Source organism: Triticum dicoccoides, chromosome 6B, assembly GCF_002162155.2.
Source record: "Triticum dicoccoides isolate Atlit2015 ecotype Zavitan chromosome 6B, WEW_v2.0, whole genome shotgun sequence".
NCBI classification, from domain to species: domain Eukaryota; kingdom Viridiplantae; phylum Streptophyta; class Magnoliopsida; order Poales; family Poaceae; genus Triticum; species Triticum dicoccoides.
The window spans coordinates 451,212,360-451,225,150 of NC_041391.1; the positions used below are offsets into that span (position 1 = coordinate 451,212,360).

Here is a 12,791-nt window from a genome sequence, read left to right on the forward strand (position 1 = left end):
TTCCCTCCCCTCTCTTCCTTCCCTCTCCTACTCCTAATAGGAAAGGGGGGCCAAACCTACTTGGAGTAGGTTTGCCCCCCCTAGGGCGCGCCTCCCCTCTTGGCCGGCCCCCTCCTCCTCTCCCCCTTTATATACGGAGGAGGGGGGCACCCCATAGACACACAAATTGATCTCCGTGATCGTTCCTTAGCCGTGTGCGGTGCCCCTCTCCACGATATTACACCTCGGTCATATTGTAGCGGTCCTTAGGCGAAGCCCTGCGACAGTTGAACTTCAAGATCGTCACCACGCCGTCGTGCTGACGGAACTCCTCCCCAAGGCTTTGCTAGATCGAAGCCCGGGGTGCGTCATCGAGCTGTACGTGTGTCAAGAACTCGGAGGTGCCGGAGTAACGGTGCTTGGATCGGTTGGACCGGGAAGACGTACGACTACTTCCTCTACGTTGTGTCAACGCTTCCGCTTCGGTCTACGAGGGTACGTAGACAACACTCTCCCCTCTCATTGCTATATCATCACCATGATCTTGCGTGTGCGTAGGAAAATTTTTGAAATTACTACGTTCCCCAACACTTTTATCACTAAGTTTTTTCCTCCCATGAATATTATTTCCCTTGGAAATCAAAACATGAATTTTAAGCAACTTGAGCATGAACATGTTGCGCAATCTTGGGAAAGAATGAAATTAATGCTAAGAAATTGTCCTACTCATGGCTTAAATCTATGTATGATTATACAAAAAAAATATGCGGGATTGAATTTTGTCTCTAGAAATCTTTTATATTTCACCGCAGGTGGTACTTTTATGGAAATTACTTTGGGTGAATATACTAAATTTCTTGATAATATTATGGCTAATTATTCATAATGGCATGCCGAAAGAGCACCTACTAGTAAAAAGGTAAATTCTGTTGAAGAAATTAGTACTTTGAGTGAAAAAGTTAATGCACTTATGAAACTGGTTGCTACTAAATATGCTCCTATTGATCTTAATGATGTGCCTTTGTCTACTTTGATTGAGCAAAATAGTGATCCCATAGATGTGAATTTTGTCCGCGAATTAATTTTAATAACAATGCTTATAAGGGTAGTTTTAATACTAGGTCGTTTCGTGGAAGTTCCTCTATAATTATGGCAATTCCTATGGTAATTCTTATAATAATAGTAATAATAATAATAATAATTATTATTATTATTATTATTATTATTATTATTATTATTATTATAGGATGCCCTCTGGTCTTGAGAGTAATATTAAAGAATTTATCAACGCTCAAAAAGTTTTCAGCACTACGATAGAAGAAAAATTGAATAAGATTGATGATATGTCTAGGAGCATTGATAGAATTACTCATGATGTAGAAAACCTCAAGATTAAAAATTTCCACCCAAGGTTGATATCAATGAATCAATCAAAGCTCTATATACCTCATGGATGAAAGTAAGAAAAGAAATGCTATGCTAAGAGCTAAAAGAGAATTTTTAGAAAAAGTGTTTTCGGCCGATTGCTTACATAGTAATGGTGAAGATGTTAAGATGATTAGTGTTTATTCTATTGATTCCTTGTTTAGTAATATTAAAACTGATGATGAGAGGACTGAAGAAGAGTCAACTTTAGTTAGAATGTGTCCTCATAATTCGGAGGGTGAAAATATTGTTGGAAAAATTGATAAAAGTGGGTTTGGAGAGGTAAAAACTTTAACTAGTGATGTGCCCACTCTTTTGGATTACAAAGTCTTTAATTATGATAGTTGTTCTTTGGTTGAATGTATTTATTTGTTACAATCCATGGTAAATTTGCCCAATGTCTATGAACAAAATAAAGCTTTTACTAAACATATTGTTGAAGCAATGATGAAAGCTTTAGAAGAGAAGTTAGAATTAGAGATTTCAATTCCTAGAAAATTATATGATGAATGGGAACCCATCATTTAAAGTTGAGATCAAAAATTATGAGTGCAATGCTTTAGTGATTTGGGTGCTAGTGTTTCCACAATTCCGAAATCTCTATGTGATGTGCTAGGTTTTACCAATATGGAAGAATGTTTTCTTAATTTGCACTTGGCAGATTCTTGTATTAAAAAGCCTTTGGGAAGAATTAATGATGTTCTTATTCTTGCAAATAGGAATTATGTGCCCATAGATTTTATTGTGCTTGATATTTATTGCAATCCGTCTTGTCCCATAATACTTGGTAGACCGATTGTACAAACTATAGGTGACGTGATTGATATGAAAAAAGGAATATTAAATTTTAGTTTCCCCTAAGAAAGGGTATGGAGCACTTCCCTAGAACTAGAATTAAGCCACCATATGAGTCAATCATGAGGGCAACCTATGGAGCAAAAATCAAAGAAGACAATACTTGAATCTATGCATTATGCCTAGCTAGGGGCGTAAAATAATAGAGCTTGTTGGGAGGCAACCTAATAAATAAAATAATTTTTCCACTTTTTATTTTTGTTCTTATGTGTTTACACAATTATGCTACTGTTATGATTGTGTTTTTATGTTTAATTAGTGTTTGCGTCAAGTAAAGCCTTTAGGATTATGTTGGATGATAGTTGGCTTGATCCTGTTGGAAAACAAAAGGTTTCATGTCCAGTAGCAGAATTGTTAAAAAGTTGCTGGAGTGTGGAAAAATTCTGATTTTTCTACACATGATTGATATACAATTTCCCGTGGAAATATCCTCTGTTCTTGTCTCATGCTATTTTCTGACAAATCTAGATCGCTATGGCTCCCCAAAGGCTCCATACTAAGCACCGTATTGTGCAACCATAGCCAGGCAAATGCCCCTACAACGAGGTTTACTACAAGTGATTGTTAGGAGAGGAGGACAAGATCGAGGAAGTTGTAGGAACCCAGGCCCAAGAAGGAGGGCAAGCCATGCCCATGGAGGAGACCGCAGAGAAGGGAGATATCCTTCAACCCTTCTATGATCATCTCTCCCCGTCTAAAATTGAATCCCTAAGGGTCTTTGAAACAATTTGTGCTTAGAATACATCTCTCACTTCTGAAGTTATTTTGTTGGAAGAGCAAAACATCTCCCTTCGGAGCATCAACCGTAAACTAGAGTATTTGTTAAAGCTGAAAGACAAGCCCACTACTCCATCACCACCATCATCACCGAAGAAATAAACTTGAGTACACGGGTATGGGCACTCCCCTTGGCTTGTGCCAAGCTTGGGGAAGGCGCCCCAGTATCGTATCACCATCACTTTTATTATCTTTACCTATTTTTACTCTGATCCTTAGCTATTTCGTGATTTAGTTGAATAAAAGTTTAGTATGATCTATTTTCGAGTGCTAGTTTCATGATCTATCTATCTATGTAATCGAGTTGATAGTTATATAATAAAGAGTAGTTTGAGTTTTTGCTTCTTTACTTTTATGTTTCAACCTTAGCAATGGAAATAATGGAAAAATCATATGCTAATCTTATGGAAAGTAATGACATTACATAAGGAAAAGCATAAGTGGTAAAATTTATTGAAAGTTAACAAACATAGCATTGGTCAATGATGCAATTCATGAAAGAATTAATAAGGGAAAAGAAGATTCACATACAAATATACTATCTTGGACATCCTTTATGATTATGAGCCCCCATTTAGTATTTTATGTCAAATTGTTAACGTTGGACAAGGAAGACAACGTAATGAGTTATGTTTCTTATATTCACATAGAAGTTGTATTGTTATAGATCCTCCAACATGTGGTAATTGCTCAATATATTTGCTAGCCAAAAATCTGCACCAAGTAGAGATACTACTTGTGCATCCAAAAACCTTTAAATCTAGTTTCATGTCATGAGAGTCCACTATACCTACCTAAGGATTTAATCAGATCCTTCAAGTAAGTTGTCGTCGGTGTATAAGGTAATAAAAATTGCTTATAGATATGTATGATCTTTTATTGTAAGGGAAAATAAGCTTTGTATGATCTTGTGATGGTAAAGAAATAAAAGCGACGAACTGCATAATAAAGGTTGCTACCACAAGGGGCAATATAAAGTGACGTTTCTTTACATTAAGAGCTTGCACATCTAAAAACAAAAAGCGCATGACAACCTATGCTTCCCTCTGTGAAGGGCCTATCTTTTACTTTTATGTATTTACTTTTCATGCAAGAGTCAATAGTGTTCTCCTTTATTCCTTTTTATTTTTCTTGCAAGCATCATGTGGTGGGGAAAGATCTAGTCATATATATCCAGTAGGATATGAGTGATCATGAGTTATTATTGTTGACATTACCCTTGAGGTAAATGAGTTGGGAGGCGAAATTATAAGCCCATGTCCTTCTATGTGTCTGGCTGGAACTTTTGCTCCATATATGTATGGCATGAGTGTCAGCAATCAAAGAAGACTAAATGATAGTTGAGTATGTGGACTTGCTAAAAAGCTCCTGCATGAGACCCTTCCTGAAGAGATGATGAATTGTAATTGTCATGTTGACTGAGAACATAGTTTGTTAGTTTTCAAGAAAGTTTATGCCTTATACTTCGTTGGTGTGATGAATTGTTACTTGCTCATGAGAAGTTTTATGATAATGTTTATTGCTGCTATAATAATGATCATGATGCTACTATGTCCGTATTTTGTTTTTATCGACATCTCTCTCTCTTTCTCTCTCTCTCTCTCTCTCTCTCTCTCTCTCTCTCTCTCTCTAAACATGTGGACATGATTATCAATATCAGCTTTCGCTTGAGGACAAGCAAGGTCTAAGCTTGGGGGAGTTGATACGTCCATTTTGCATCATGTTTTCCTACTATTAGTTATAATGTTTTTAATCAATATAATACTTTGTGGAGCAATTTTAACGCCTTTTCTCTCTTAATTTGCAAGATTTACATGAAGAGGAAGATTGCCGGCAGCTGGAAATCTGGACCTGAAAAAGTTATGTCAGAGATACCTATTATGCACATATCTAAATGAGCTGAACTTTCATGGAGAATTGTTTTGGAATAAACAAAAAGTACTGGAAGAAAGAAATACTAGAGGGGGCCACCCAGGTGCCCATGAGGCACCAGGGCGCGCCCACCCCCTGGACGCACCCTAGTGGCTGGTGGGGCCCCTGGCCAGCCTCTGGTGCCCATCTTCTGGTACATAAGCCCATTTGCCCTAGAAAAAAAAATAAGGAGAAGACTTTCGGGACGGAGCGCCACCGTCTCGAGGCGGAACTTGGCCAGGAGCACTTTTGCTCTCCGATGGAGTGATTCCGCCGGGGATACTTCCCTCCAGGAGGGAGAAATCGAAGCCATCGTCATTACCAACAACCCTCTCATCATGGGAGGACCAATCTTCATCAACGTCTTCACTAGCACCATCTCATCTCAAACCCTAGCTCATCTCTTGTATTCAATCTTTGTATCAAAACCTCATATTGGTACCTGTGGGTTGCTAGTAGTGTTGACTACATCTTGTAGTTGATGCTAGTTGGTTTATTTGGTAGAATTAATGTTCAGATCCATTATGCTATTCAATACCCCTCTGATCTTGGACATGAATATTATTTGTGAGTAGTTACTTTTGTTCTTGAGGATATGGGAGAAGTCTTGTCATAAGTAATCATGTGAATTTGGTATTCGTTCGATATTTTGATGATATGTATGTTGTTGTTTCCCTTAGTGGTATCATGTGAACGTCGACTACATGACACTTCATCATCTTTGGGCCGAAGGGAATGCATTGTGGAGTAGTTATTAGATGATGGGTTGCTAGAGTGACAGAAGCTTAAACCCTAGTTTATGCACTATTCCATAAGGGGCTGATTTGGATCCATATGTTTAATGCTATGATTAGATTTATCTTAATTCTTCTTTCGTAGTGGCGGATGCTTGCGAGAGGGGTTAATCATAATTGGGAGGCTTGTTCAAGTAAGAACAGCACCCAAGCACCGGTCCACTCACATATCAAATTATCAAAGTAGCGAACGCGAATCAAACAAATATGATGAATGTGACTAGATGAAATTCCCGTGTGTTCTCAAGAACGCTTTGCTTATTATAAGAGACCGTTTTGGCCCGCCCTTTGCTAGAAAAAGGATTGGGCTGCCTTGCTGCACTTTTACCGTTACTACTTATTGCTCATTACAAATTATCTTGCTATCAAGCTACTCGTTATCGTTAATTTTAGTGCTTGCAAAAAAAACCTTGCTGAAAACCGCTTGTCATTTTCTTCTGCTCCTCGTTGGGTTCGACACTCTTACTTATCGAAAGGACTATGATTGATCCCCTATACTTGTGGGTCATCAATCCTCAAGCATATTCATTACCCATCTGATCTTGAACATGAATATGATTTGTGAGTGGTTACTTTTGTTCTTAAGGACATGGGAGAAGTCCTGCTATAAGTAATCATATGATGTTGGTATTCATTCGATATTTTGATGATATCTATGTTGTTGCTTCCTTTAGTGGTGTCATGTGAACGTCGACTACATGACACTTCAGCATACTTGGGCCTATGGGAAGACACTGTGGAGTAATAAGTAGATGATGGGTTGCTGGAGTGACAGAAGCTTAAGCACTAGTTTATGTATTATTCTGTAAGGTACTAATTTGGATCCACATGTTTCATGTTATGGTTAGGTTTAACTTAATTCTTCTTTCATAGTTGTGGATGCTTGTGAGAGGGGGTGATCATAAGTGGGTTGCTTGTTCAAGAAAGAACAACACCCAAGCACCGGCCCACCCACATATCAAATTATCAAAGTAGCGAACGTGAATCAACTAAACATGATGAACGTGACTAGACAACAATTCTCATGCTACCGGGCTGCCTCCGGATTCGTCGAAGCCGGAGGAGGAGCAGGCGAAGGAGGAAGGAAAGGAGTAGCACCCAGCTCCGATGGAGGAGGACGAGGAGGCGGAGCAGCCAGAGCAGGAGCTAGCGCCGGCTCTGGGCTTCAACATGGGGCAGGCGAAGGCAGAGTTCGTCGTCGCCCTAGCGGACGAGATGGCAAAGCAGCAGGCCATTCTGGAGTTCATCCAGGATGATGCCTATGTGGAGGTTAACTGGCGGTTCATCAGCAGGAACGAGCGGTGACCGATGCCCTCTTCCACGAGGTCAAAGCAGAGATGGATGCGTTGGCCACCACGGAGGAACTAGAGGAGTTGGAGCTGCGGCCGCCGCCTATGTACCCGACGCAGGGCACGAAGATAGTGGACATCTTCGACAAGGACTAGGCAGGTGATCTATGTAGTACGTAGGATTTTTTTTTTCTTTCGCATGCTTTTGTATGTTCTACTATGAGTTATTCGGATCCAGATGAGAAAATCTAAGGCTTGGCAGTCAGTGTCCACGGACACGCTCAGGCGTGTTTGAGGGCCGGATTTGCCTACTGTGAGAGCCTGGCTTAATAAGAATGATAGACTACTGATATCAACAAGGAATTTCTTTTTTTTAAAAGCTCATTTGAAAAGAACTCCAAAGTTAAGCGTGTTTGGCTTGGGGTAATTCTATGATGGATGACCGACTGAAAGTAGCTCCCAGGCGCGCACGAGTGAGGACAAAATTTTCATAAACTCATTCGAAAGGAACTTCAAAGCGTGCTTGGCTTGGGGTAATTCTAGGATGGATGACCAACCGAAAGTAGCTCCCAGATATGCACAAATGAGGGCAAAATGCGCAGAAAAGACTAGTGTTGATCTATAAGGCCGCAGTCTTGATCCCGCCAGACATAACAGGTAAGTCTACATGGCAGAGGTTCAGGCTATGCGTTGGCTATGCCTTCAGGGATAGGCCGAGAAGAGGGAACGGCTAGGTGTCCCTAAGAAGCAGACTATGTTTGTCTTTGTATTACTCATCACAATCAATTTTAGGGCAAACTTTTACAAGAGAGGCATCTCATCTTAGGCAATTTTACAAAAAGCTTGTTAACTTCAGGACAAATCTGAGCAAAGAAATGTATTAATTGCCCCCAGTATACACTTCAATTGCAGGCAATTTCAAGATCCAGTGCCAAATGCTTCGCGCACATGGAAGGCAGGCAATATGAAGATTAGTCTGAACTAAACCGTCCCGTAAATATTCACAACCTACTATCTCTCAACAGATCTGTCCTCTAACAACCTACAGGGAAATGGGAGATGAACAGGCACCGTGAAGCTTTTCCTGTGTCTCTTTGTACAATGTGAATGGTCAAATGTGACACATGACAGGGAAATAAAAAAGACAAATAACACATACCACACAAAAGCCAGGAGCTAAATACATGAGCACCACCTGTCTGTTTCTATACAAATGCACAAATGAATGAAACCCATAATTCCAGCCCATCCAAACAAATGTCCATGTGGTACACAAGTATGATACTACTCATTGGTTAGCATCGATAGGTGCACCAGACCTTGCCTGCGATATCCGATTTGCGTAGATTGTTACTAGCCGCAGCTGTGTGCTACTGAGCCCCTCCAGATATGGTACAAATGCTTTCCCTAGCATGATGTAGATATCCACCAAGCAGAATACAACAGTCTGCAAGTAAGTGTAAATGATATCAGATGTGGAACACCAATGATGTTTGCTAAATGTAAATTTTGCCATAAATAGTCTAGAAAATAGAAAATGTCAGGCACGGTTAATGTGCATTAACAACAAGTAAAATGAAAATGACCCACTAGAAATTTGAAACAGAGGAGATGCGCTACAGCTGAAAACCACACAACCTGGCACTGAAAAATCTGTAAGAAATAATAACAAATAGCATGACTGTTTTTCATGTTTAAACTTTAGGTTGATTGAGAGCTTCCACCCACCCCACATCTATTCTTAGAAACAGAAGTGGAGATTACAGTTGGCACATAGAACCCTGATCCTTTGATGCTGCCTAAAATAATCGTAGCACCCCTATCCCTAGTTTTTAGGTACTACCAGAAGCCCATATTACTGGTGGGACAAGAAGCCATCTTTTTAGACTGCTCTCTTAGGTTCTTCACATTGTTATAGATGCAACTTGATTGTATTGCAAGGCCCAAGGGATTGACTATTCGTCACCCTGGGTGAGGAATAGTTATTCTTCACCCCCCTCTATTTTAGCATCAATGCACCGTAATTTCACATTTCATAAATTTGTCTTATTTCAACGTAAAAAGAAAACATAAGAAAATATATAATCGCCGTAAAAAATATTTTATGTTATGTAAAATTACAAATGTAAAAACATAGTGTAAAATGTACATAAAATGCAATTTTTCTGGTCTTATGACCTATAATTTTTTCTTATGCCAAATTTTACGCAGTGAATCAATATGAATGTAACTTTTTGTATTTCAAATGTAATTTATCTATGAAATGATCGTAAGATTACCTCGGGTGAAGAATAACTTATTCTGCACCCTGGGTGATGAATAGACTTTCTATATATGTATCCTAATAGGACTCCTAGACCTAATACTAATACTCCTTAACACACATAAGCTTCAAGGTCCCCTAGTCAAGGAACTAGCTCGCCAACGAAAAAAGGTCGTTCATCAGCAGAACAGGCAAATACCTTGCGAATATCTGGACTCTGGTTATTGAAAGCATCAAAAAGTGCTGGTAAAAATGAAGGGAGTTGAGCCACCAATTCCTCTTGTGAAAGCCGCCCAACAAGCTGCATGTTTACCAGGAGAATACCAACAATCAATCATTGTTTCTCAGGATATATTGCTATAGTTAACAAGAATAAAAATGAGTGAACGACTCTACAAACTAATAACAGAGTTATCAGAAAATCCTTTCTGTACAAAATATATCCTCGCCAACAGATCTAGCAATGGTGCTTAAATGGAATAATTGTCTGAATACTGGTGTTCACAAGGGTTATCGGATCAATAGTCAGAAAGGATGGTCCTGGTGAGTGCTGACTACAAACCTACAATCTAAGAAATTGCCGGATGAACCAGAACCATCAGTCATCAGATCAATAGTCATCAAGCCATGACGGGCCGTCAGATCAATAGTCGTCAAGCCAAGATGGGCCGGATGAACCAGAACCATCAACCATTCCATCAGCTAATGGAACTTCTGAATAGTGCACTTGCCAAATGATTCTTCAAATTAAAAAGAGAATCATATTGTTCTCTTGACCAATTATAATGTGAAACTAACCTACCTTTGTCAAACAGTTGATACACATGACAAGTGTCTTCTCATCATCAGTAACTAGCAAGGGCACAATAACCTGCAGTACAAGCGAAAAAACATATACAGTAGTATAAGTTGCTAGCTACAAAAAAAAACTATAAACAAAGATAATAGTACTAAAGTAATATCATTAGTAAAAGGATTACAGCACTGGACATACAGCAAGGCATCTAAACGGATCATATTTTGCCAACACGACATTTAAGCACTGGTTTGCTTCATTTGAAATCTGCACCAACATTAAGAAAATATCAGCACAGCAGAAACAAGACCAAACCTCTTAAATTAAGGAAAATATACCTTTGCCACAACATCTTTGGTCATCTGCACCAGCTTTTCAAGGATAATCTCTATGGATTCTTCCATTTGATCTTTCTGAAAATAAATAGAAAATGTTAATCAACAATACTACCTACTTCTACATAAATGCATGGTTTGTGAGTACTAGACCTGATTGCGGAGCATCTCAGCAACTAGCGATAGAGAAAGCTCCCTGACAGAAGAATCAGAGTCATCCAATACCTCAAGGACAGTTGTTAAAATCTGATTGAAATACTATTTAGAGAAGGGGCTAGTATTAGAATACAAATATTATGTGTTGAATGATAAAATATTTAAATGACACGAAGTACCATAACAGATGGAGGAATGGATGGTGACTACTTTTTGTGGAAAAATAACTGAGGGACGCCAATTAAAATGATTGTTTAGACAGAAACCAAATGTCACTTTTCTCTGTTGTTGAAATAGTGAAGCATTCTTCATCTACAGAAACCATCTCATCAAGAGCCAACTATCAATTAGTTGAATTGTATTACCCCCGTCCCAAAATTCATGGCTTAGATGCATCCTTAGTTGGTGCAGAGGCCGGGGCAGTGAAATTCTCCCCCGTTTAAGGGAACAGAAACGGAGTCGCGTCTCGTGGATCGCCCTACGGCTCACGAGGCAAACCCCGCCGCCGCCGTCTGCGGCCTCCGGCCGGCCCGCCGCGGCGGCGGGGCGCCCCCTCCTACTCCTTCCCTCCCCTGCTCCCTAGTACGCGCACTCCCGCACATGGGCGAACCCTTCCTGATCTTGAACCCCCCCCCCCTCCTCCTCCTCTCCGCTGACCGTGGCTCGCCTGGGGTAGCACGGCCGTCAGCGGGCGCAGGGGGTGGTGCGAGATGCGGCCACCGAGTCCTGCTGGTGTGGCTCCTCGCGTGTGGGCCGGTGGTTGTGGATGGTGTTCCTTGCCGCTGCTGGATCTGGCCGGTGGTCGTGGATGGGGTTCCCGGCCGCCGGTGGATCTGGCAGGGTTCGGTGGATTCGAGGCATGGCCATCCTCTCATAGATGGCCCTTGTGGCTGATATTTTGGGCGCCCTGCAACTCAGATCTCAGTCATGGGTCTCCTTCGTGTGGTGAAAGGTGCAAACTTTGGGTAGCTGTGGGTGCCGAAGTTGCGGTAGTGCGGCAACAGGGGCAGCCAGCTGCGTGCCGCGGTCCACCGCCTGGTGGTGGTGGGTGAGTGGATCTCCTCGGTCACTGGAGCGGAGACTCCAGATGGTGGGCGTGGAGGCATCATTCCGGCGGGTGCTGTAGCGCAGGTGCTCATGTGTTCCTTCGGTTGTTTGGGCGGCGAGGTGGCCCACTCTGGAGGCGTCCATCATGCGGGTGTGGTCTCCATTACTTCCCCGCTCTGTTTCGGTCGTCGTCTGCATCTCTCCTTGGTCGATCATGGCAGATGGATCTTGGTGGTGAGGGTCATGTCCCGGGCGAAAGCTTCACCTGACTTTGTCAGTGCCAATGGTATCACCGCTATTGTGCGCCGTTTCCCTCCATGGAGGTGTCATTATGGGTGGCCCTCACCACCACGGGCTCTGGGTGAAAACCCTTGTCTGGCATGTTCCAGACCAGACGGTGGCGGCGCCCGGTGTCGTTCCCTCCTTGGAGGCTCCGTTTTGCGAGCAGGGTTCCATTTTTCTGATCGCTAGGTGAGTTCATGGATGACAGTTTCTTCTCTTCGTGTGACGGTCCCATGCTTCGACGGTGGTGCTCTTTCGACGAACTAGGTCCGGCGAGATAGTTGTGTTCGAAGGTCTCCCTTTGGGGTCTTGGCGTCAGGGTCCAGCTGCGCTCTAGAGAGTTGAGCATTCCAATGTCCGACGGTGCGGCGCCCTTCGAGCCAGCGCGAGCAGGGGGCTCCTTTCGGTGTTGGAACAGGTTGGTGTTGTTGACATAGCCTCCATCAACGATTGGCATCCTTCACGAGGTGGCCTCCTTCTCAGCTTCGATCCTTCGATCATGTTTGAAGGCCTCAATGCCTTGTTGTCTTTGCTTTTGGGCTTTGTTGCTGCTCCTAGGCACCCCGGTATCACGCTGTAGTTTGTTCTTTGCGTTTTTTCTGTTGTTGTGGTGTTGTGTTGTATCGTTGGTTATAAGGGCTTCATTAATTTAAAGCCGGCGCCAACCTCTTTTCTAAAACAAATTAAAAATAATCTTGTCTTAGATTTGTCTAGATACGGATGTATCTAACACTAAAACATGACTAGATACATCCATATCTAAGACAAGAATTTTGAGACGGGGGGAGTATTAGAAAGGGGGTATTTTCTAAACATAGCAGCACTACCCTATTAGTCTAATGAAAAGCTAATGCTGAGTCAGTACATTAAACTCAGATGTAA

At 41.6% G+C, this 12,791-nt stretch overlaps 1 protein-coding gene across 3 annotated transcripts in view; it reads right to left on the reverse strand.

Moving 5' to 3' along the window:
* Positions 1-8,024: 8,024 nt before the first annotated feature.
* LOC119323362 (CLIP-associated protein-like) overlaps positions 8,025-12,791 on the reverse strand; it is a 23,417-nt gene continuing 18,650 nt past the window's right edge. Inside the window, exons 16-21 of one of the 3 annotated variants that reach the window (XM_037596999.1) lie at positions 10,578-10,670; positions 10,428-10,502; positions 10,288-10,356; positions 10,096-10,164; positions 9,493-9,594; positions 8,025-8,477 (exon numbers count right to left, since the gene is read on the reverse strand). In XM_037596999.1, the coding sequence (XP_037452896.1) occupies positions 8,319-8,477; positions 9,493-9,594; positions 10,096-10,164; positions 10,288-10,356; positions 10,428-10,502; positions 10,578-10,670 (567 nt within the window). In that variant the 3' untranslated portion in view covers positions 8,025-8,318. Of the gene's footprint in view, positions 8,478-9,492; positions 9,595-10,095; positions 10,165-10,287; positions 10,357-10,427; positions 10,503-10,577; positions 10,683-12,791 lie in introns of those variants that run through there. The other 2 variants (XM_037596998.1, XR_005156276.1) reach the window with 2 other exon arrangements.